Raw genomic sequence first — 27132 nt, forward strand, 5'->3', positions numbered from 1 at the left:
AATGACCTTTTATTAGCCTTTGTGATTTTTAACAAAAAGTTCAGCTATATATAGCCCTATATCTGTGCACTTATGCACCGTGTATAGGACCTTGTGTTGCTCATTGGACTGTGGTCATGGTCGGTCTCTAAACATGTTAATAAATTAGAGATGTTTCTGTCATGGGAGTCATTTCAGGAGATCTGTTGTTGGAAGTTTATTCATTTACCAGGGGGAGATCAGGTCAGGACTCATTGCAGCAGCAGCAGCAGCAGCAGCTGACCATGTGTCAATATACACAGATACAGACCGTTCGCCCTAATCTACAGGAATTCTGTCAAAATAAAAGCCTGAGCATGTAGCATCGACGTGTGTTGGCTTAGTTTGACGAATACCTCTCGAGTTGTAACATTAGTATTCGTGTTTCATCACGTGGGAGTGAAAGTACTGCAGAATAAAAAAAATCACAGTATTTTTAAAAAGTTAATTGTGAAACTAAATCCCGGAAGTTGGGTGTTTTATTGTGGGAGATTGGCAGACAGCAGCACAGAGTCGCTGTTTCTCGCCAGTGAGTGATCAGAGAGGTTCAGCGGACACATTCCTCTGCAGCTCATCAGTGAAGCCACATCTGTCATGATGGATTGCTCAGAGGAGGTTCAGTCCGTGTCTCAGGAGCCCAGCGCTCAAATGGAGCTAAAGAAGGGAATGTCCATCTTCATTGATGTAAGTAAAACAATGTTTAATGTTTAACAAGATGAATTGATACTCACTATTAACGCTGAGGTAACCGCGCGCCTTTTGATTTTTGATTAAGTTCAGAAACTTAAATCTTATTAAGGACTTAATTCCAGAATAATTTATTGCCTGTGGTAGCAGAAAAAAATTGTAAAACTATAATTTCATCTTATTGATTTCATAGAAAGCAATTCATTTTAATTTTAAAATCTCTGTCAGTGAATTTAGAGATTTGCTGAAGGTTTTTTAACACCTGAGTTAATATGTATGTGTAATGTATGCAGGGTTCAGAAGGTTCTTTGTAGTAAATTAATTTGACAAGCCTGACCAGAGATTTAAATGGGTGGCTGGTTATCCGGGAAATGTGTAATTGTTGAAAACCAAATGTCAAGTTAATAAAATGGTGGAAGACCTCTCATTTGATAGAAGTCAGGGTGATAACCTTAACAGGCCAAATCTGATTAAATTAGGCAAAAATATACAGACATTTAAATCAAAAAAAGTTGGACATTTGTTGTTGGTAGGCTAAGCTGGGGATTCACTGTAAAGTCTTATGATAGACATGTATCTGTGGAGCTATCTTCCAGTGTTTCTGCCTTTTGAGCTTTCTCTCCCTTGCTTTATGCCATTGCTTGTATCTGCTACCTAATTATATCCCCCCTCATTCCCGCACATATCTCCGCCATAAACCTGTTGGCTGCCTTCAGTGTTTGAAAGAGACAGGAGGGGATGTACTCATGGGAGCAGAGATTTATTAAAGGTGTGAAGTCGTATCCAACACATCAGATGTCTCACTGATGTTGAACAGGGGCTTCATCCTCCAGCACTGACTGACAGTGAACAAAACCACTGCTTGTCTTCTTCAGAGGCGAGCTGGTCCGCAGAGTGTTGCTTCTTCTATTTCTTGACACATGTAGTTGCAGCCTCAGTCTGCTGTGTGTCATATAGCTCCATACATTTCTTACGTCCTGGTTGCATGTGTTGTGTCTCTGTGTGTTTTTTCTTTATTATTTTGATGCTCTTGTGGTTCCACTTTTCCAAGCAAGTCAAATAGAGGCAAAAATCCATTCCTAATATTAGTTTAATTAATTAATTTACCTCATTAATGAAGGTTAAACAAGTTAATTAGAATGAGATGATATGATGAGACCCAGCTGAGTTATCAGTGTGAGAGGCTATCTGAAACGTAAATGTCATTTGTATCAGTTAAGAACAGGAAGAAGAGCAGTGCTGTGGAGGAGTACATAAGGGTGCAATTGATTAAATCTTTCACTATAAATTAATCTACAGATTATTATCTTAATAGATTTACTGTTTGGTCCATAAAACATCACAGAGACAGTGAAAATTGTCCTCAAGCCTCAGCAGTCTCATAAATCTCAGACCAGAAACGATAAGTAACCTAACATAGTCAAAGACAATTGAAAAGCTACAGTGCATTTGCTTGAAAATGGACTTAAATTACTTATTACTTATCAGAATTATTGCCGATTACTTGCTTATTGATCAAGAAATTTGGACAGATTTGGGACTTGATAAGCAGTGTATTCATTCACTCCTTACTTTGCTCAGTGGCCCTGTAGAGATGAATAAACATTGTACTGAAGTCAAGTGACGGGTGATGAATGAAAGATGAGTAACAGGTAACAGCTGAGACCAGGAGTGGGTGTGTTTGGGAACTGGACAACAAAAGGAGCAGCAAAGACTGATTATTCAATTACCACAAAAGATCATTCAGTCAGATTTAGCCTGTGGCGGCGATAAGTAAATATATCCAGAGCCTGTTCGGAGTCTGTTTCACAAGTGCAAACATGACGAGAAGAGAAAGCGGGCAATGCTATTTTGAGGTTGGTGGTTTGAGCCTTTTAAAGCTGATGTGGTCATTGCCACTCTGCCTTTCATCTCCTCTGGACTGTGGGACAGCTCTATCAATAATTTAATGACACGCTGCTTTTGAGTGTGATCGATGATCCTCTCACACACACACACGCAGACACAAACAGAGACACACACACTCTCTCTCACACACACACACACACTGGTTTAACTTTGATGATGTGAAACCTTTGTTGACACCCTCTTTTTTTTCTATCTCTCACTGCAGATTTTACGGAGAGCTGATAAAAACGGTAAATATTGCACCATCCATTTCCTTTCAAACTCACACAAACGCGCTCTCATCTGTATTTGGGATTACTTCAGCCTCATTTTTTTTTCTCCTATGTGAAAAATATGTACAGTACTTTCTCAATGGAATTCTGATCATGACTCGCTGCTGATACTCTTTCAGTTTCTATGGCAACAGGAAACTGACCATGCCCACCGATGTTCAGTATTAGACCATTAGTGAAGAACCAGAATGGCTGAACTAGAGTGGTTGTTTGCCTCTGCCACTAGTTGCAGGTTACAGGTTACATGCCTGTTTAGCAATAATCATATAAAATATTAACAATTTGTGTGAAATCTTATTGATATTTACATACGTGTGAAGTCTTGAGTAACAACATAAAATGTTTTCTGAAGTGATCTTGACCTTTGAGCACCCATTTGATCAGCTCATCCTTGAGTCCAAGTGGACATGAATGCAAAATGTTTGAATTGTTCTCAAGATATTGCGCTCACAAACCTCAAATTATCTTTTGTTAAATTATTGTGAGCGCAACCTTTGACCACCAAAATCAAATCACTTTGTCTTTGAGTCCAAGTGAACATTTATTCATTGCGTGACGCCTGAAATCTAATTAACTCTTGCACGAGCCTAAGTGAATTTTTATGCCTAATTTGAAGGGATTCCCTTGAGGAGTTCTCAAGATGTTGCATTCACAAGGCCTAAATTGTATCTTTTGGTAGGTCACCGTAGACTTGACCTTTGATATCTGACCTTTAGCCACTAAAATAAAATCAATTTGACTTGGAGTCCATGTGAATGTTTTCACCAAATTTGAAGAAATTCCCTCAAGGTGTTGTGGAGATACTGCGTTCACTAACGGCCCAAACAGCATTTTGTGAGGGTCACTGTGCCTGAGCCCAAGTGGACACTCGTGCCAAATATGAATACGTTTTTGAGATATTGTATGAATGAGACACAGACAAGAGATTAGACAATACAGTATGTATATCTCTGTCTTCGTCACCAGCACGTATATGAAAATGTCAAACCAGTTGTAACCTGTGTTTAACACATTTATCAGTCCACACTTAATGAAGAGACACAGCTGGAGCTTCACGTGCATTGTAAACATACAAAAATACACAGTTTGTTGTTGACAGCAGGAGTGTGAACACATGTGTCTGTCATTTCATCTGTCCTCAACCTACATCCTCTCTAACAAGGCAGAAATTATGTGAAATAACGTTGTGGATTTCTGACTTTTTATGGGGCTCAGGCCTCGCAATTTAATTTTCTGGGTCTGCTTTAAACATCCAGACGCAAGCTGTTACGTGTTCTGTGCTGACAGCTAGATTGGTATCTCTTCTACCAGATGTGCATGATAAACTGCCGCTAAAACACGATAAAACACATCCTATACAGATGTACCATTAGAGGTGCTGGTGTATGGATTGTGCTTAGCTTGATATTTACCACAAGCTAATAAGCATATTCCTAAAAAAGACAAACTCCTTCCTTGAGTTTCTGGCTGTTTTTGTGAAACGCATTATGTAGCCAATAGCTACATTATTTACCCTTCCTGAAATGCAAAAACAATTGTGTAATATATCTCTAAATGATTCAGTGGGAGACGTCATTTGATTCTCTTGCAGTAATGTGTATAATCTTTCAAATGGACAGTTTTCAGTGGGAGAAGAAACCAAGACGCCTCTATGGATGACTCATTTTCATACAATAACAACGTTGATGCACTTATAGTTTTTTAATCCAGAGAAATTAAATTCCCTCTGATGAATGAAAACTGTAATCCTAAAGACTCATTCATCCTAAAGTCATTTCCACTGCATGCCTGTAGGCTATAAATCACATATTTATCCTACAGACGAGAAAGAAGACCAAATGTATATAACTGTAGGCTGAAACTATGATTTCTAACAAACTTGCACATGATGAGACACGCTTTCACAATAAAAGTGCATTGTTGATATTTTTCATTGTTGGACTCACATGGTCACTCCACACAGTTTAAATCTTTGTTATAGAAGGAACTGGAATCAGGTTTTATCTGCTATGTAAACAGGCACCTTGATAATACACATCCTGTAGCATGAATTTTAAACATATTGAATATAACTGATGAGAAATAACCATTCTGAATACACTACTCATACGGTATGACATGCTTCATTGTTCATTAAGACCCTGCCCCACGCTGCTGCAAGTGATTTGAGGACTTGTCATGCTGCAAGATAAGAAATCATCCAAATTGTTTGTTTTTAGTGTTGTGCAAACAGCAGCATTTACGCGTCAAATCCGTTCCAAGATTATTTCTGAGCTCATCGAGAGTGAGTCACCATGTGCTTTACTTATACGTGCATGTGTATGTGTTTGTGTGTGTGTGTTTTCCACTTGTACATCTTTCAAAAGGGACTCATGCTCACATCATCTGTAGCAGCACGACAGTCACACTGAGCCTCACGCCGGCAGCAGGTCAGCAGTGAAAATGTAAAGATGGAGCACCTCTGTCTCACGAGGAGACAAATAAATGTTGTGTCTGTGGATAAGCGCCTTTATGCCCCCGCCACATGTTACCACACCAACTTCCTAATGCAAAGACAATGAATGAAGTCTGCTGCTGACCAGCCTCTAGTCCTTACATACTCCTCTTCCATCACACCTATACAGACTTGTCTGTATAGGACTCGCCTGTGATTTTTGTCAGGCATGTTGAAGGAAACGGTCACTTCACCTCACCGTGCTGCTGCAGCCCTGACTGAGCCGTCCTGACACCTTGCTGACAAGTCGTGTTTGTGCTCTGCCCCCCCAGACGACGGGAAGCTTTCCTTTGATGAATTCAAAGCCTACTTCTCCGACGGAGTCTTGACAGCGGAGGAGTTGAAGGAGCTCTTCCACACGATTGATACCCATAACACAGAGTGAGTCCGTGAAATGTTTTTTATTTTATTCCACTGAGGACAGAACTGATGTATCGATGATGGTGGATGTCAATGAGATGGATCACGCTGTGGCCTCTGCAGCTGTGGGAAGCTGGTGGAGACATCTACAGTAGTTAAAGGGATAGTTCACCCAAAATTCAAATTTCACTCATTATCTACTCACCCTCATGTCGACTAAGGGCTGGGAGAATTTTCAGAGTCCTCCATGCCTTCTCTGAGTTACGGGGGGGTCCGCGCAGCAGTATTTGTCCATATAATGGTTGTGAATGGGGCTCACTTTTCTTCGTCCAAAAAGACACCAAAAAACATCCAAATACCTCCATACAGCTCGTCTGTAATGTCCCTCTTGTATTGAAGCCCCAACATGAGAAATTGTTCCACTGGTCAGTCCAAATCACGTGAGATTTGCACTGACACAGGAAGAGCAGTGAACTGAGACACTGGGAGCTTCCGCTACAAACAAGCTTAAAATATAGACTTATTTAATTTTTTTCGGAACAATTTCTCATGTTGGGGCTTCAATACAAGAGGGGCATTATAGACGAGCAGTATGGAGGTATTTGGATGTTTTCTGGTGTGTCTTTTTGGACGAAGAAAAGTGAGCCCCATTCACAACCATTATATGGACTGCTGCATGGAGCCCCGCTGTAACTCAGAGGAGGCATGGAGGACTCTGAAACTTCTCCCAGCCCTTAGTCGACATGAGGGTGAGTAGATAATGAATTAAATTTGAATTTTGGGTGAACTATCCCTTTAATTACTTGCATCAAGTTTCTTTGTGGAAACAGTGAAAAGATTTACAGGTATAATCACTGCTGTTAAGTGAAAATGATCTAGACATGTTTTCAAACCTAACTGGACACACTCAGTCAGCCATGATGTTTAATAATGTTTGTTTTGTTTTGTTTAGCATTGTATACAGAACAGTGTGTAGCATCGAAAAAGAAAGTGGCTCTTGTCATATAAAATATTCAGTGGAATTGAGCCACATTCTGATGAGACCTCTATTTATTCATAAGCTCAGTGTTGTTCAAGTGATGACAAGCAGGCCAAGATGTGAACAGAACCACTCCAGGCAGTGTGGCTGCGTGTTATCTCTCTCCAGGACACAGGAGACTCGTGTCAAACAAATCTCTCAGTTCGCCCGTCAGCCTCTCTCACATTTGTATATCTTATACAAAAGGATTTAAGATAGGCTTGCATACATACGTATACTGTTGAAATGCAATACAATGTTTTCAACTATATCCAAGCCTGACTTACCCTCACAACCATCATAAACAACAAAGATACCAGTGTAAGCATCCCTCCAGCAATTGGTCAGAACAACTTTACTATTACAACCATTTAGAAACCACCACTGATTTACCAATTTAGTTATTTTATCCTTTTTTTTTCCTTTTTTTTTTTTTTTTACTGTAAATGACAATATAGCTTTGTTTTTGAGAGAGGCCATATAAATAATCATTATTATTAGTCTTACATGGCAATATAACTTTACTTTCCATGTCCCTACTCAGTTATATCCACCCGATCCAAAGGCTCAAAAAGGAAACCTAATTACACACCATCGCTGCTTTGCATTTGATGTGACTTGCATTCAGTGTCTCATTAAATCAGTTAAATGAAAGTGAATATTGATTATGGCGCTTGTGCAGCCTTGTCTGTGAGACTCGTTCCACCTCAGCAGCTGAATTCGGCTCACAGCCACATGAAGGAGGCAGGGAGATCACTGTCATGTCAAGAGAGCAAACACAGAAGTGACTGAAACTAAATGAACACCCTGTTATCACGGAAAGACCAATTATTATCCAGTTATATTGCAGGTAAATAGTACTGCTGGTCTGATGGAGGATTGAGGCTGTTATTTAGTCAAGTCAAACAGTTGGAGAGGGGGATCAGTCTCTGAAGCTGCTGTCTCCGTCCAACAACCTGTAGATGACTGACAGAGGAAGACTAAAAGTCTGCAGCCATGCTAACTAGCTACAATAACAATTGACAGTACAGCTAGAGCTTTTTAGTCTATTACTCAGTCTAACCTCTGTTTTACCTCCTCTGTTCTTGTTTGTCCTCTGTGGCTCTAAGTGTTTTCTCCTGTTTGGACCAATTGATTGCTGCAGCACTTCCTCCCTTGTGAACGACAGTGAGAAATACAGTTGTGTCATTCCCCAGCCTCATTCACTGCTACACTGATGTCTGCTTTGTGTCTCTCCAAACTATCTATGAAGAGGATACAATTATTAATTGTCTATTTGAAATCTTCCCTCAACCATTTCAGCCTCACCCTCTTCGTTTGCTCTTTTTCTCGTTCTTTTTCTTCGTCTCTCTTGTTCAGATGCTTACACACACACACACACACACACACACACACACACACACATACTGAGACCTCACTGAGACACACTCATGCTTTGACATTCATCATCACAAACAGCCAGATTTCCTCAAGGGTTTCTGTTGAAGAAGTTTTCCGTCAGGTGTCCAGTGCACGCCTCTGGGGTCGAAGATGCACCTAAATTATTCAGTTATTTGTAACGTATTTTACTCACTCCCATTTGTCATCACTCTCTGATTCATGAAATCACTGTCTGCCCAGGAAAAGTTTTGCAGCGATAAAAGATGAGTCTGTTCCCTCCTTTAACCTTGGAAATATCAGTTTTTTTGGAAATCCTTTTTTTTTCTAAATCTCTCTCATTTTCTCTTTTTCAGTAACGTGGACACTGATGAACTCTGTGGTAAGTTGCATCTTCATCCAAGTGAAGAGGTAGGATTTTAGCAATGAGACGTGGTGCTGCTCTTCTTGTTTTATCTAGTCTTTACCTCACACTCAGGAGCACCATAGACCCAAATGCAATCTGACATTTCCCAGCATAAGGAAAGAGCCATGTTAGACGTGGTCACATGCTCTAAAGCCCTGTCCCAAGTTATTTAACTAACAAAATGTTTCCTTTTTTTTGTCTTAATGCTGTGAAGAGTATTTCTCCCAGCACCTCAGTGAATATGAGAATGTCCTCGCTGCCTTAGAAGACTTAAACATGTCCATACTGAAGGCGATGGACAAAACAAAGAAGGTAAGACCTGCATGAGCAAAGGATAAGCTGAGATGTTTCCTTTTGTTAAGCGTGTGCCACTAAAATTAAGATGCCTTGCCGTTCATTTCAAGGTGCATACATCATATTGACGTCTCATGCCGTGCGCATAATTATAATAATAAGAGGTGTCTGATTTACTCACAGTGTGGCCTGAGTTTCATGCTGCAAATCTCTCCCAGCATGCTCCTGTGCTGCCCAGCTGGCTTCCTCAGATCTCCCATTAGTCAGATTTCCATTACAGAGCCATAAAGGACAAGCCAGGGCTCATTCAGGCTCCTAATGAACCCCAAGAACAAAACATGTTATGATTCTTTTGGGTCTTTTCGCCAACACAGACAAGGAATTAAATGGGTTGGGGCTGCGTTGCCAAACAAATACTCCTTTTGATCATTCTTATTAGCCTCTTGATCTTACTGTAAAGCTGCGTATTGTCAGTGAAGAGGAAAGGAGGGGTGAGGGTGGAAAGGGAGGGAGAGGCAAACGGGCAGAGACGGAGGTAAAATGATGAGAGACGGCAGAAGGGAGAGCTCGTTTTTCTTTCTACCACCCTCTCTCTGTTGTGTCTCATCTGACACGTGTATGACATACGCTGTGAAGCTCAAATCGCCCCTCAGATCTGCGCTGAAACACACGTCACACTGTGGCTCCTTCAGAAAGAGTGTGGGAGTCAAACCGCTCATTTGTCAGTGGTGGTTTTTTATTAGCACAGAAACAGTTTACACATGTCAACATCCAACTTCAGCACCTAAAAAGTGTGATGACACATGTCAAGTGATGACTGCACGTAAAGTTATTGGTTTAGTAAACGTTTGGACACTTAATGTGTGTGAATAAAACCAGTTTATACGTTGAAACAGACCTTTTTATTTTAGCAAGGTCGGACCTGCAGGAGCACACCAGTCAGTTACATGTGCCTGAAATTGTGCCTACATCTCTACAAAGGAACAAACCATACAAATACTTTTGCAATCCCTTTGCAAGATAGATCATAGACCTCAACATGCGGCAAGCTGTGATGAGGTGTGAAAATCAAAATTGTACCTCAAATCACTCTCTGTTCTCCAACAGAATAGTTGAGAGCAGGAAGCGAGACAGCAGGAGAGAAAGAAGAGGAATTGGAAATGCAGTGTGGACGTGATTTTAAGGTTTCTCTGTGGACTTTTAAAAAGCCTGAAGTAAGCTTTCAGTGAGTACACAGGAAAAACAGGACAAAGCCATTTTTTCCCCACTAACACTCTTCCAGCTGCTTCCTCACAGACACAATATGAAAAGGAAATTTGAGCTTAGGTGAAAACAAATTGTTCTGCACAAATTAAGCAGAAGTGAGGAGTTACAGACCAAAGAAATTACTTTCGAATTAAATTACAAGTGTGAAAAGAGAGACAAGATACCACTCATGTCTCCTGATGAGCCTCACTCGTCGTGGCCTAAATCACAGTTTCCTCTGTCATGAAGCATATGTGAAGCCACAAAATGAATCACAGCACAAGAAACACAAGAAAGGAGCAGGGAAACGTATAATACACTCCATTTCTCTATTATCAAGCATTGGCTAAGCAAGAGGGAGAACAGATGCTGCATTAGTCACAGACTAAAGCTCAGTCGTCTCAGTTGAACTCTATATGTATTTGAGTGGGTGGTCTCTGGCTGGGGATGTGGGTGAGGGGGCTGGCTGTACGTGTGATAGGTGTTTCTTTGTGTGTGTATGAGCTAATTTGTGTGCTGTATGTGGTTTTGTGTGCATGCGTCAAACATCCATGCACATGTGCGGGGGAGCTGCGACAAGAATGTGTTTCTAAATCAGAGCCAGATATACGTATCTGTTTGGCTACGCTTCTATTTTGCATAGATATTGATGCCAAAGCTATTTATTTATCTACATAACCTCGCTCACCGGCTTTAATTCCAAATCTTTCTGAGCAGGTCTAAAGGGTTTCTCTCCTGTAGACGGGGGAAGATGACTGAGCACTCACAGTTCGCAGCTGCAGAATTAGTTAATTATGAAACATTTTTCATAACACCAACATGTTTAATACAGGGAAATAAGAAATACTAAACAGAGTAAGTGGAGATTACACGTGATTAAACTGGCAGCATTTTCACATTGTTCCCACATGGTCATTTGAGATACTTAATGCTGCTAAATGGTGAAATCTTATCATGTAATTTCTAAAAAACTAATGAAGGAACGTTCTCATTGAAGTAGCTGGTGTAACCCAGGTCCCAGTTCTCATCATTTGAAGATGGTCTCTTTGAAACTGTTTCTCATGTCATCATGAGATGGCAATTTGCAGGTAAAAGGGTTTAGTTGTGAGTGAGGTCAGGGGCATGTGGTGAAAACAAATGTGGAAATCAAGATGAAAGCCTTCAACAAAGCAGTCATTTAACCTTTTGACACGGTACTTGGTGCACTCACATGCATGACTCAGATACTATAACAAAAATGTATTTATTTGGGTAGAAAAGTTTAAAGAATCATAGAAACTGGCATGCACGTATGGAAAAAAGTATGCACAATTTATTGGGCTATGGATAAAGTAAACAGTTACACGCTTTCAGCCATCCCCAGCGTGTAATCAACATTATATATACACTATATTATATTATTGTAACACCTGATATAATGCAGCAGTGAGGAGTCATCAGCATTAAGTCGGTTCACCATGTGTGTAACCAATGAGTCGCCGCTCCCAAAGGAGGAGGGATGCACAAGGTCACGTAACCCGACTGTCCCAATAAACGTTCAAAATACAAGACAAGTTCAAACAAACAAAAAGTGCTCTCAAGGATAATAATCAAAGTCACCTACAAAACAAAACGCTCACAAGGAGGAAAATTTAAAATCAAAAACACTCAGAATGAGGATAAAAACAACAAGTGGCCTGAGTCAGATTGTTCCCCCCAATGTAAACAGAAAAACACATCAAATCTGATCTTTTCTATTCAGATTTGGGCCACATATGTGGTTCAAAATCAGATCCATTTTTTTAATACTGCCAGCCACTACAGATACTTGATAGCTCCATCAATACAGGAGACGCAAATGAAAATCAATCAAATCAAAACTAACACAAAACTAGACTCAGACCTGACAACATAAAAAAAACCTGACTTGGACACTTGACGAGACTCATGCAAACTGAACAAGACAAACTGGCAACAAGGGAGAAAAGGACTAATAGGCATGAGGTAGGGGAAAACAGGTAAAAACCAATCAGGGACGGGGTTGACAATCCTGAAGGCAGGAAAAACACACAAAGGGAAAAGGTCAGGGTCTGAAACGAGAGGGAAAAGGTGAGTACAAAATAAAACAGGAAGTGCGAGACGAGACTAGACATGAGTGACTAAACTTAAAAGTGCTCATGACAACAAAGGACTAAACATGAACATAACTCAAATGAACACCCTTGATGAGACACCACAAAAATGAAAAATGGAGCAAAAGGAAAATAAAAATTGGGCAGCTGTTTTTAGTGAGGTTGAAACACACACACACACGCATGCACAAAAGTACAGATCACAGGGGGTAATCTATGCTCAGATGGTAGACAGGAGACTGACCTTTACCAGTTTTGTCGTGACTCACTCTCACTCAGTAAATGTGCATGCATGTGTGTTTGTGTGTTGGGTAACAGTCACAATGTCAGAGAGACTCAAAATGAACAAAAAGCAGAGATTTTGTATATTTTGTTCTTATCTAACCGCAAGATGAGGTCGCTCACATTTTAGGACAAGCTGTTTAATCTTTGATCAGAGATGCTGCTGAGAGGACCAGTGAGAAGAGCCGGCGACTAATGACCTGCTCTGTATTCTGGAGAAGCTGCTGAGAGTTCGGCTCTCTCCCTTGAAGAGCACAGCTCAACATACTATAATTAGGGTGTGTGCGCGTGTGTGTGTGTGTGGCTGACAAACTCATGCAGCTTTTAAAATCGAACCATCTTCATTGTACTTTCATAAAAGCAGTAATTACCAACAGACAAAAACACAGAAATATATTCAGTTTATCCCCCTCTCTCTTTCTGTCTCACTCACACACACACATGCGCGCACACACACACACATTCCTAGTCATGCATGCATTAGGCACTCTCTAATCTAACTTGTATTGACGTTACCTTTCAAACCTCTCATTGTTCGAGAATACAAACAGATGTGCTGCTGCTGCTGCTGAAAACTGCAGGAGAGCAGGTGCATTGTGCAAACAGTGAACTCTGTTGTTCCCATCATCATTTGCTCCCCTTTGATTAGATCCAAAACAACATCAGCCCTCCTGCTCGGGTCCATGCGTATGAAATGATGCCTCTACAGAATCACAGAATGTCATTCAGTCTGATGTTTTTTGTTTTTTTTTTGCTCAGGATGTTATTTTCTTGGGTTCAATTTTGACTGAATGTGCAGATGATTGTTTCCCGTATATGATGTTGCTTTTCAACGTAATAGAAATTCACCACAAAAATATGCAGACACCCGCTGCAGCACTCAGACACAAGATCCACGTCTGGAAGTGTGAAAAATGGATCGACTGATTACTTGAACGTGGACGGCGACAGTTGTATTGAACATGCAGAGAATTATCAGCCTTCTTTTTGGTCTATGTCACAAATTTAATATCTTTAAGCTCCATCTTTTATCTTTATCTTTGTTTTGGTTTGTTTTGATTTAACTGTTCAGTTTTTCAGACGCCTGCAAATATGATGGCGAATACATGATACACCTGTTACATATCAACATATCAACAATACAACATACCCACAACTGTATAATGTGATAATATGTCAGTGTTTACAGTTTGTTTCACTCTTCTGTAAGTGGCCAAAATCTATTATTGCTGTTCTATATATAAATCTATATATTATTCCTACATTGGTGTTTGTTGAAAAGAACAAATAAGAAATGTACTTTAAGGATCTGACATCTTCTTCTTGCTGTTCCTCCTCTTCTTCTCCTCTAGTGCAGCACTGTAATGTAATCTTTTCTAAATGAATGATCTTGTTGGCATCTTTTAATTAGGCATGTCTGGGCACTGAGTGACTCTTGGCTTGCATGTGAAGCTTGTCACAACTCCCCTTGTTCTTCTCCATCGCCCGTCCTCCTCTTAATTCCTCCTCGTCGTCTTGATTGACAGGACTATCAGGAGTCCACCCACCTGGAGCAGTTTGTGACCCGTTTCCTGCTGAAGGAGACGACCAATCAGCTTCATTCGCTTCAAAGCTCACTCGAGTGCGCCATGGAAACCACAGCCGAGCAGACCCGCCAGGAGAAGTAAGAGCAAAGACCTCTCAGGTCCCTCTTTCTCTCTCTCACTCGCACAAACACACATGCACGCACAATTAGTCTTTAAACATAGACAAAATGCATTGCACAATGGCACCCATAATTACAGTTCTCACTGCTAGTCTAATAATTTTGTCCAAATCAAACACTCTAATTTACATCTCATATTTTAGACCTAAATGAAGCTTTTATCAAAGGTGCCATGCAACAAAACCCTTTATTTATTAAAGTCACCTGCTCTTCACTGTTATTCAGCAGAAATCTGGACTCAGTTATTTATTTGATCACTGCGCGGATACACTTCCTGTGGCGAAACATGGGCAGATGGAGGAAGCAAATAAAAAAAGGATCATTGTTAAAACTTGAGAAAAACAAAGGGCAGTATAACACACCTGAATACAAGGAATATGGACAGAACAAAAATAAAAACAAGACAGACTAGGAAGCGCTGAAAACATGTTACTGATGAGTAGAATATTAAACTATTTGCATGTTTATATATTATCTGACCTGCTGGTTTTCTGTGTGAGACGCACGGATGATTAAACCTGAAGCACAAGTGGCTCAGTGTCTGTGTGTGTGTGCGCATAATGTACTGTTCGATCAGTCTGATTGAATACTAGACCACATCAGTTTTGTATTCAGAATTCAGGCATGCCCCCGGTGTGCTCGGTTCATTAGTAATAATGACTCACCAGTGTACAAGTGCACAAAATTCATAAGCGTGTGTGTGTGAGTCAATGGTGTATTTAAAGAATAGGTGGTGACGCACAATCTTTTTGCATCCCATCACCTGTCTGACTTCCCTGTTGAGCTGCAGCCAAACCAGTGATTTGATACTGACATGTGACAAACCCACAGAAACTAACTTTGATTATGTTCTTCTACCGCTGTGTCAGTCTGTTAAAAAGCAATAAATGCAGTTTAGTTTTCAACCCAAGTTAAAATCCAGTCTGACATTTTGACAGTAAATTCTGCTCTATTTATTTCCAGGTCTCTGTACTGGAAAATATTCTGTGAATGGGTCTCTAACTTTAAACAGAGTCAGAGACACAAACGAATTCAAAGTGAAATGACCATGTTGATTTACCAACAACCAACAGCACCACTGTCAGCTCAGCTCTGATTCACAACACATTACTTTTACTCATTAAATGACTATATCATTAGATATATTATTTGACTCATAGAAAATGTAGATGAATTAGTCATTAGCTTGTGTGTGCAGGGGTGAAATGGACTGGTTTTGTACTGATTTGCATGTAGATTGGACTGAAGTTGCTGCTGAAGACTCAAACTGAGCTGAACAGTGATGCATTCAAATGCGAACCGATACATTGTCAATAAGTACAGTACAAGTCTTTGAGCTGAACTCAATGAAATGTCTGAAATCAGTAGCCAACTTAGTATGGGTATACTGTAGACAGCATGTCCACATCAGCTTTATGTTTGGAGGTGAGCAAGAGTTTAACTTTTAACTCAGGTCATTTCATTCCCTCTTTGCTGCGTACAACCACCATGATGCATTCGATCGCAAGATCGTTGCAGCTCGCCCCTCCCTACAACGGCCCAACCTTTCAGTGTTTTCACACAATATGAGCTGGTTCATGTCAAGCAGAGCCTGACCTTCTGTATCCAAGGCTCTGCCTGTGTTATGTTTGTCCACAAGTGACAAAATCATGACATACTATTTCAATATTTCTCAAATGTAACTGCATTTCAAAAACTCCCGGCAATATTAAGACATGTTTTTTGCATGAGTTCAATTTAACAGGATCCCTGTAGGAATCTTTGTTCTCTCTGTCGTGACCTTCTCTCACCATCACCCTGTTTACACTTACTCTCAGAGGCTGAAAATGATGGGCTTGCATAATCGATATTTGAGTCATACAGACCTTTGCCAAACTCTTCCTTTCTTCCTGTCCTCTTTTTACCTCCTCTAAATGTCTCTTTCTTTCTATTTCTCCTCGCGTGTTATTTCAAAGTGTTACTGCCCCTCGTTCCCAGAGCAGCTTCCTCTCCTCCAGCAGCCGTCTCTGAATTGCCACTCTTGTGAAAGCCCCTGGTGCCTCTGAATGCAATCACTCTGTTCTTCCAAACATCCAGAGGATCTGGCTGTTTCTCTGGAGACTTTAAATAGGTTTCTGTGGTCAGATATATAAATGTGTGAGGTGGCTGCCTGTGGACAAACTGGAGCTCATACTCATGGATACTTGGCGTGATGCAGAAGCATAAATGCCTGACGGAGACAAATCTTTACTGCATGAAGCATTGATAAGTTGTTGATAAGAGTAGAAATGTCTCAGTGATTACTTCCTAGAAATTAGGATGGCTTTAAAACTCAAAACATGAACAAAAAAAAAGTGGTTCATCTTCTTCACCATCCACCAATTTCAGCCACACAGCTTTCTCCCCAGCTCTTAACCTCCCACTTTCTCCTTCTCAGTTGACATAAAAGCTGTGGGTGAACATGATAATGGGAAAGCTCTATTACCGATCTCAGACAGCTCCTGCAATTAAAGTAGCTACGTAGCTCGTAGCTGAGAATATGAGTCACTGTCAGACCAAGAGACCCAACCAACTCCTCCTGCCACCAAGGGTATATAGGCTATGTTATACAGTGCGTTTCGATACATAACGTTACATTACAACACACTACAATATGTTACGATACAATACGTTACAATTACGTACGTTATATGTTATTTATGAACGATAGTTAAAGGACACAATATGTTCAATATATTGTATATCAATACGTTATGTTACCTCCGATTACATCGTAATACAATTTGTTGTGGACTGTTTGTTTTTGTTGTGTCTGTTTTTTTCTGTATTGTTGAGAACATGTTTGTACGATGAGTTCATGTTTGTCTATATGTTTGGACCCCCTCGAAAACGAGATGATACATCTCAAGGGGTTTATCCAAATAAAGAAATTTCTAACAACAATAAAATATCTTATGATTACATTATGTTACTTTATGTTAGGATACCATCTTTTACATTACGATATCTTAACATCTTATGATAAGATATGTTAAAATATATTACATTACAATACGTTACATTACAATACGTTACGTTACTGTACAATACAATATCTTACGATATGTTGCATTACCCAACAGTTTTGTGTCTTTTGTTACAATGCAATACATTATAACATTATAATATGTTACAATACGATATGTCCTGTTACGTTACGTTACGTTACGTTACGTTACGTTACGTTACGTTACGTTACGTTACGTTACTGATAGTTAGATGGTGTCCATAGGATTTAAAGAGCCTGGTCAGTAAATCTTGTTACCTCTGGTCACAGTGAATATCCTGCAATGAATTGCCATGAGAGAAGAAATTAAAACATGAACTGTTAAATAATGTCAATGGCACACATGTTAAGACTAAATAATTAACAGGACCTGTGCAAAAGATGTATAGATCCTTTAGCTGAGCTTTTTTACCCATGAAAAATAATATTCACTACATTCACACACACATACTGTATGTGTGAATTCACCTGCACATACACACACACACGCACACACACACACACACACATCCCCGCAGTCACCCTGAGGTCTTATCAAAACGTGGGGCAGAGCAACTTGACAGCAGTAAGACAAATCTTAGGTGATGTCTCCCTGCGGCTGCATGTACCTTGTCACTGGCATTAGACTCACCCTCAGACCAACACGACAAAGCCGAGACACTAAAATTTTTACTCCTGGCTGTGACGTATGTATGTACATCCATGAGGTTGGGCATGGGCATGTCTTGTCTTTGTCAGCTGATAGATCTACTGAATATTATATGAATGTTATCTTTCATTCTGGGGCCCATCTGTTATATGTTGTGTGCAGTGAGCTGGATAAACTGAACAAAAAAGTCATTGATGTGAATTTTACACCATGCAGAGTGTGTTCACAGTTACAGACATTTTTCTGAAATAAATGTGCTAAAAATGAGTTCAACTGACATCAGAATAACTATTGTTATGTTGTGACTGCAGACAGGGCCCACTGAAGCCAGAGGTTTTGTCCATCCAGTGGTCAGGTCGTCGCTCCAATCGGAGGCTTCAGAGGAACAGCAGCCTCTCTCCCAACAACCCACTCCTCAGTCTCATCAATTCAGGTGAGTTCATATATATATATATATATACTGTATATATTTAATACTGAGTTTAAATTGCCAAACATCACAGGGCTCTGTTCAAATCTAATTTTGTTTCAGTGCATTGTTGTTGTTTTTTACAGAGCCTCAGTGTTGAGAGTTGCAGCTGCCAGCCGCAAAAAGGCTGCTTGGCCAGTGTCACTGTGTCTCCACGGGCCAGAGAGCAGAGCACAGGCGGGGGTGGAGGGTCACTTAGGTGTGTGAGAAAGAGAAGTGAGAGACAAAGAGTGTGAGAGAGAGAGAGTAAGAGCTTAAATAGGATTTCAAGGTGTATGTTTCAAAAGCCACTGGATTCTGTGGCACTTTGCCGGTGCTCAGCTGTAGGTTAGAGGTTGAGGGGATGAACATGTTTAGAGAGAGTCTAATATCTTTTCTGGTGATTTTCTAAGGTGTTCCTTGTCAGGCTTTTGGGGATACGGTCCATTAGATGCCGTTAGATGTACAGTTTAACCACATTTAACACCTCAAATCAATACTCAAAAAATGGTGCATTGATTTATGTATACTAACAGCAAAACTATGTAGCCTACTAAGAAGTTTAGTATCAAGGACATATTACTACTATAATCATAAACATGCCCAAGATATGTATAGAAAATAATGTGTGTTAGACAACTATTGCTGCTGCTGTCATGAGGAGGCCTGTTGCTTCTTCAGTGCTGCTTAACTCTGTAATTTTTCCATTACATCTGCATTACTACACTAGATTTGGTTGCAAGCAGATCTGTGAATAAACTGCACAGCTTCTATAAACTTCGATTCGATTCAACCCTTAAAGCTTTTTTTCTATCGATTGGCACGGTCGTGTGTTGCACAAGATGAAAGGATAAGTCGAAATGCCTTCTGGGATACCACCACTATTTTAGAGGATTCAATTGACACGATCAATGGAGGAAAGTGTGTTTAAAATACAGTGGAGGTTTGTGGCACCTTTCATCCCCCTCACAATTTGCAGTTAACTCTCTCTGTCTGAAATCCATCCTGCTCTCGGTGTCTCCTCTAGGTGTTTACGATGAAGACAGCCAGTGGATGATCCAGGTCAACAGACTGCAGAAGCTCATCGACCGCCTAGAACAAAAGGTGACTTCCTCTCTTTCTTTGCTTCCCCATTTCCGACCTCCATCTGCCTCCTCTCATCACCGACCCGGCCATCTGCTCTTTACATCCCTCTCTCAAACCAACCACAAATCATGGCAAGTGCATTCGCACCAATTATCAACTAATTAGCTCGGCCCAACAACACCCTCCCACATGCAAACACATACACATATGTGCAGTGCACAGGAAGTATCAGCTGCACAAAGAGCTGGTATATCTGCATGTGAATGTAGCGTTAAATCTGCTGTAAAGCTGCAGAATATGGTGCGACTTCTTTCTCTACATATTGACCTGAAAAAGCCTTATTGAATTAATTGTACATTACTTTTTTTATTATTATTATAGGGTTAGGGTTATTTGTCCTGAAGGGGCTGAAGGGGCGTGTAGCAGTGAAGAAAAAGCACATAAACACGACATCCAAAGTAAAAGTAAAGTAAAACAGAGTAAAACAGTAAAATACAGAAATACAGAATTTTTTACTTGACCTTATATACAGCTTGGACCCACTTTTGGAAAACTGTATGTGATAGTGTTAGTTTTTTTTCCAGAGAGTTACTGTAGGATGAGAAGTGACAGAAGATATAACATATTGTGACAGTCGTGTCCTGGAGGGGAGATACAGTCCCTCCTGGTGGCTGCAGAAAAGACTACATGCCATCATGGCTCCCAGCAAAAGACTACAAAGCCCACAGCCACGTCCAAGACCACAGAATCATATCACTGTGTATTTTCTCCTGCAGGAGATTCGCCTGGAGCCGGTGGAGGAGGAGGTGTTGGAGAGCAAATCGGTTAGTTCATCTTCTTCTCTACGTTTTTTTTTTGTTTTTGCCACGGTGACCAACTGTGTGTAACTCAGCGGTGGAGTAAGTAGTGCTGCTCCTTACAGCCTTACTCTCAAAGTCTGTGACCACACTGATAATAAGTGTCAGTGGTTGTCATAGAAACAGCAGGGATAAAACTTGTTCAGGAGCATCCCCCCCCCCGTCCTCCATTGCACTGTCTTTATCTTTAATCTCGCTGTTTAAGCTGTTTAAGGTCCAGTGTTGAATTTTCAAGATGAGGCTTGTAGGAGCTCACACACAGAGGTGAAGTAGAGAGACAGGGAGAAAAAGGGAGAGAGCTTTATTGCCTGTATCAGCATTTTTGCATTATAATATATTGACAGAATAAACACTAGGAATATATGCAGAAATATATTATAATATATAATATTTGCTTGTGTGTACGCCTACAAGCAAATTAAGTGTCCTTAAGGCTTGTAATTGTGTACAGTGTGTAGTGTGTTTTCAGAGTGCACTGATTTGTGTGTGTGTGTGTGTGTGTGTGTGTGTGTGTGTGTGTGTGTTTAACCTCTTCGTCCACGTGCTAAAAACAAAAGGAAGACTGTTATTGTCGCCCAAACCCTTACATCACTCATTTCATGGCTGAGAAGCTGTCGGCTGACTCAGTGACATTTACAGCAGACAAACACAAGCACTCATGGGAGGATTCTTCTTCAGCTCGATGGTCTCCATTGTTTTATTTTTAGAAATATTGAGGGACAAATTTAAGGTTACTACAACTAATAATATAAGGAAAACGTGTCTAGTTTTACATATTTAGTAAACGTCTAGTGTAGATAACAGTGTAAATACAAGACTCATAAATAGATGTGATGGGAACATGTAACACTGTCCCCACATGGCAGCAGGTTCACCACATGTGGCCTCATCTCTTTCCTCTCCAGGCTGTTGATACAGATGATGGGGCCGAAATTAAATCTATCGAACTCCGTCTGAATTAAGGCAAGGCAAGGCATCTTTATTAAGACGAAAGCAATAGTTTTAATTAAATTTGAGACAACAGGACTTCATGGCACCACTCTACACCTAATTGCTGCACTGCCCCATGATGTGACATGATGTTTCTAGGACTAAATCTAACAATCTTTTCCATTATTGATTAATCTGTTGTTTATTTCTTTGTCAAACTGATTCATCTTGTCTCTAATATGACTAATACTGAAACATTTCCCAAGCTCCATAGTGATGTCTTCAAATGTCTCAATAGTTGCTTTTAATGTCAACCTATCAGTAACATTACCAATCGCCATTTTTTCCAGCTGTTTTAAAAAGATGAGAGTGCCAGACATTTTAATTCTGTCCATAATCATTACAAATAACTCTTATTCATTATTCAGTACCAATCAAACTGCCCATTTTTTTGATTAAGCTAGTCATTATTTTGTCTGTATAATAAGAGAGAATATTAAGAAGTATCAATCACTGTTTCTCGGAGCCTGAAGCGAAGACTGTGTAGAGTTTACAGTGAGATATGAAACAGAGAAAAGCAGAAAATCCTCACACTGCAACCGGAAAATAATTTGATTTTTTTTTTTTTTTGGTGAGTGACTTAAGAATTAAATGATATAGTTGCAACTCTAGAGATTTCACATTAATTTCATGTGACATTTTACATAAGGAACGGTTTAGTGTCACAGCACAGAAGTGAAAAGAGCTGAAGCCGTGCATATGAATATTACATGTCACCGTCAGGACTCGTCACTAATTTCATGCAGACGTGAGAGCGAGTGCGTGAATGAATCAATATGTAATTACTTTAACACTGTTTGTCAGTGGGAATAAATGTGTTGTTGGGAGGAGAAACAGTAATGACCCACGGCACAAACCTGATAATGGTGTGTGTATGTGAGAGAGAGAGAGAGAGAGAGAGAGAGAGAGAGAGAGAGAGAGAGAGAGATTTTGGGCCCAAATTAGTCGCTGAGAGAGTCCTGAGGCATTTTGTCAGTCACACACACGTCATTAACATACACACTTTGTACCTCAGGCCAACGGGCAGACCGTTCACTTCCTGTTCTCATCAGCCTATCCGCCTCTGTCAACAATTCCTCATCATCAGCCACAGGAAATGATTAGTCTGCTTCCTATTGTCATGATTATACAGGTTTTTTCCTGCATCTTGTTTCCCGCTGTTCACACCTTTGTGTACGAGCAGCCGATGGTGTCGCCCTACAACGGTATAAACACTGCAGCCCTTTCGGCTAATGTTAGCGAGCATCTACCGCTGATAGATATTAAAGCTGACAGCTAAAATCTCACCGCCCAGAATAGACAAACTGTGTCGACCCCATCCCCCCAAACATTTCCTTATCAGACTAGTTTATGTTTCTGCTTGTTGTTGTTGTTTTTGAAATCAATAGGCTACAGTAAGTTATTCCACCACAAGCTCCAGTCTTGTTTACATCTGCCTCCCCGTGACATCACATGAGATGGAGTATTGCTCCCCCTGGCAGGATAAAAAGGATAATATCATGTGATGTGCCATTAGTTTCAATTCTTATAATATGTGCAAATTTGAGATTATGTGTGTGTGTGTGTGTGTGTGTGTGTGTTCTTGTACATACTACGTTGTGAGGACCGGAAAGAGTTTTTAACCAAAAGAGTGAGGACATTTTTGGGAAGTGAGGACATTTTGGCCGGTCCTCACTTTTCCCAAGGGCTGTTTGAGGGTTAAGACTTTTGGTTATAATTAGGTTTAAGTTATGTTAAGAGTATGGTTAAGGTTAGGTATTTGTTTTGGATGGTTAAGGTTAGGGTAAGGGGCTAGGGAATACATTATGTCAATGAGTGTCCTCACAAAGATAGCATTACAGGGATTATGTGTGTGTGCGTGTGATGCAAACTGATTTCAAAATCAGTTTAAGAACTTAAAACCACTGTAATCTGAGCCAGGCTTACTGTAAGAATCAGAAAAGATTTATTTTTTCACAAGAGCACATAGGTTGGCAAGTTCTGAAAGAAACAGCTGCCAGAACTCAGGATTATTTCATAAATCTTGTAACAAAAGATTTGTGTCTTCACCTTCAAGTTGTGCTGAGTTCTCCTGAAACCCTGCCAGAAATGTTCTGAACACCCCTCAGCTCTGTGACCCGCCTGACCCTCTGTGTGTGTGTTTGTGTGTGTGTGTGTGTGTCTTTACAGCACATCCTGGTAGTCCAGCGGCAGCTCTCGGTGCTGGAGGAGGAGCTGGAGGAGTTTCGTTTGGCTCTCAGACAGTACATGGACTGTGCCTGCGCCCAGACTGGGTGTCTACAGTCAGTTTAAATTCTCTTTGGGCTTTTTGAAGTGGGTGTGAAAACAAAAATCAGTTCAAAAACAAAACCCATAAAGACACAAGTGTAATATCATATTCAGAGCTGTGAGATAAGATTTTACTTCTTGTCATGTAGCTGCAACATGAAATATATTTCAAATGCTCTTACTTTTCTGCTCATATTGGAATAAATTGCTTACATCATCTGAATAATATAACATTTTAAAATTAATGTTATGAGCCAAAAACAATAGAATCTGAGTCACAACTGATCCTGTCAAAACGTAAGCATCCTCTGGTTTTGTCAGAAGGAACATTTTGCATTTTCCTCCTCTCCTGCCAAAATATCTTTATTTAACATTTAAACTCTGTCACCCTGATCGCTTTGTGGAAAACTTCAGCTTCAGTGGAACAAGCTGAATCACTCATGAACACAATTCAACTGCCCAAAGGACAGCGTGACATTTACAGGCTTTGTCATGACCATTCCTCTTAAACACTCAGTCATGTTAATTCATTTTTTGAGTTAGAATATGAGATTAAAAATCTGTGACAAAACACTTTATAATCATGATTCGAGGGTGAAGCCGCAAAAAATGATTATGCGACATATCCACATTGCCCGCACTCACTCACTCAGAGTGTGGAAAACAATTCAGACAGGGAGGCTGCGTTGGGGGACATGATGTAGCACACTAATTAGTGATTGCATGAGTTGTGCTCTCTCTTGTTTTGCATTCGGCAGCATCTCAGTTCAGCGGCTGGCAAATGAATCACGCTTCATTCTCTATGAATTCTGGGAGCACAACAATGTGTGGAAGAAGTAAGTATTCACTCGCACCATATGCATCATGAAGAAATCACCACGGCCACATGAATCTCCAATTATTCCATTATAGTTTACTGCCACTGATTCTGTGAAGTTTTAATGAAACTAATTACTGCCTCATGGTTGTTTGCCTTCATCGCTCAGGCTATATCACTGTTTATCCACAATCAATCAATCAAGATACAAACCAGTTGTGTGTTATTTTGTCATAATTGCAGTGTGTAAGGTCCGACAATGTGTTTTGTGCAGTCACAGTGACCTTGACCTTTGACCTTTGACTTTTGAGTCCAAGCGAACACAAAATTTGGGGTTTCCTTCAGTGCTTCCCTGAGATATTGTGTTCACAAGACTGGGAGAGATGGACACACAGAAAAAGCAATGGGGGAAATTAAATTTGTTCACTGTTAAATTGCAAATATCCCAGCTGAATGATGTCATCACGAAGCAGATTTAAAGGGGAACTATGCAAGTCATCGCTTTTTCGCGGTTTTGGTCGCTTTTACCTCTACGGAGCTCCCCCCGACACATAGTGCATGTTTTCACTGTCATCATAAAAACTCACAGCTAACCCTACTCCCTCCCCCCGACCATGTGCATTTGTTTTAAACAAAGCTGGCAAGAAGACAATCCATGGAGCGATGTCTTCTGAGGTGAGAAGAGAATACAGATTACGGAGCGTGTTTGTGTCATAGCGCTGTAAAACAGTCCATGTTTCTCATGAGACGAGATCTGGGACACCAGGTCGGAGGCTCTGATCTTCCAAGGGTTGGTTTTCAGCCAAGAGACGCGAGGTGTGAGACAGAGAGCCTCCATTCTCCCCGTAACAAGTCATTTAATCATCACAATTTCTCGGAAGCTGTTTAATTGAGGTGCAAATCTTGCATAGTTCCTCTTTAATAATATATGAAGCCATCCATTCTGTCTTTTAATCTTCTCATTTCTTCTATCCAGTCACTTGCAGACCAACTACAGTAAAACCTTTCAGAGGGGGAACGTGGACTTTCTGGAAACTCCTGAGACCATAACCACCATGCTGGTTCCTGGTAAGAGCGTTCATCATAGCTCATGTACCATTCTCACCTCAAATCAAACATAAAATTAGATCAAGAGAGACATTTTACTCTTTGAGGGAGTTTGATATAGCATGTTCTTAACCTTTTAAAAAGTGAAACTCTTCAGCATCAAGCGACAACAATCAATGCCAAACACATGCTGTGCAAACAAACACTGTAAAGATGCAATGAGAGTCATTTTAAATGCACCAGTGTCATGCTGGGATGATTTTAAATAAAGCATAAAATATGTAAATGAAGAACTGTCATTATACATTTGTAATATGGGAAATTTAATGGTGTAACATTAAATTTGTGATGTAACGTGCCATTCTTCATGATGACTGAGGCACTCGGGAGGAAGGCCATGCGATGTGACTGAAAGCTTTGAAATCTAGGAGGTTGTATGTGTGTGCTTGTGTCAGTTTGCATCAATATTTTAATGTAGATTTAAAGCTAAGGAGCACTTCACATGTAGATAATCATCTCTGTCCTCCACATTTGCAAAATCAAATCAAAGACATTCTCATCACTTCTTCATTTTCTTCCTATTCTCTTTTTCCAGATCTCAGCCTGTATCTCTTTAAGTCACATTTGTTTTTCCAGAGCTGATGTCTTAATCAATTCCCTTTGTGTTGTTTTCTTTCTCTATTACAATGTATTGGTCTTAATTGCATCTAACAAGCACAACCCACTTCACATCCCCATCTGCAAGGACTCCAAGCAGAGGACAACGCTGTCAATTTGTCATAGTTTAATTGGACACACAAATACACAAACTACACACAGTTGTGCTCAGTGTCGATGTGATGGTCTCTCAGTTTGTGATGTGCCTCCTCCGCAGCCTCATGGTGGGTCCTCAACAACAACTGAGACGAGACGAGCGCCCACTGATCGTCACTGACAGGAGCGGAGAGCAAACAGTCACCTGTCAACACATCAGGAAGTCCACACAAATGCGCACAAACACACACACACACACACACACACACACACACACACATAAACACACCTACTAACTCAACACAACTCGTGAAGTCATGGTGATGTAGTCTAGATCTTATGACCTCCATGTTCTTTCATAGTTACGTGGTAGCTGACATAGCCTGAGTGTGTGTTAGTTTACACTCCTAGGTGACGCCTCGACGTCCTAAAAGCAATGACCTCATCAGATGGAGACTCATCTGATAATCTGACATCATCACTGTGTTTGAAGTGACATCATCATCTGCAGCCCGAAGTAAATCATGAGAGCTGGAAGCGGGCGTGTGTGTGTATGTGTTCTTGTACATACTACGTTGTGAGGACCGGAACGAGTTTTTAACCAACAGAGTGAGGACATTTTTGGGAAGTGAGGACATTTTGGCCGGTCCTCACTTTTTCCAAGGGCTGTTTGAGGGTTAAGACTTTGGGTTATAATTAGGTTTAAATTAGGTTAAGAGTAATGGTTAAAGCCGGTCGTTTTGGCTAACTTCTTGTCAGCCGATGGAGGTAGCAGTCCCCGCCCTCGTCCCTACGTCACCACATTCACGCGCATCCCTTGGCTGCACACACAGAGAGGACCGCCCCTTTATGCCGTTCTCTCTCCTCATTGGATAAAGGTTGTAGGATACAAGGAAAGTTTTCTCCTCGGCTTACAGCAGAGCAGAGTGACTGACAGACCCGTGTTTCAGACCAAACACCCCTATAAGTGATTGCTGTCGGAAGATATAACTATTTAAGACTTCCGCTTACTTCT

The 27132-nt window shown here is 40.5% G+C and overlaps 1 protein-coding gene across 1 annotated transcript; it reads left to right on the forward strand.

The window, feature by feature from the left end:
• Positions 1-536: 536 nt before the first annotated feature.
• Positions 537-26672, forward strand: necab1 (N-terminal EF-hand calcium binding protein 1). The gene is made up of 13 exons (XM_085791595.1): positions 537-702; positions 2819-2843; positions 5652-5760; positions 8491-8516; positions 8755-8852; positions 13999-14135; positions 18163-18284; positions 19327-19403; positions 20162-20209; positions 23402-23514; positions 24259-24336; positions 25294-25385; positions 26239-26672. Exons 1-13 carry the CDS (start codon positions 613-615, stop codon positions 26265-26267), a joined length of 1044 nt encoding a protein of 347 aa, XP_085647721.1. The 5' UTR covers positions 537-612; the 3' UTR covers positions 26268-26672.
• Positions 26673-27132: the final 460 nt, after the last annotated feature.

The sequence above is a fragment of the Trachurus japonicus genome, chromosome 11 (assembly GCF_045865225.1).
Source record: "Trachurus japonicus isolate A0001 chromosome 11, Traja_1.0".
Lineage (NCBI taxonomy): Eukaryota > Metazoa > Chordata > Actinopteri > Carangiformes > Carangidae > Trachurus > Trachurus japonicus.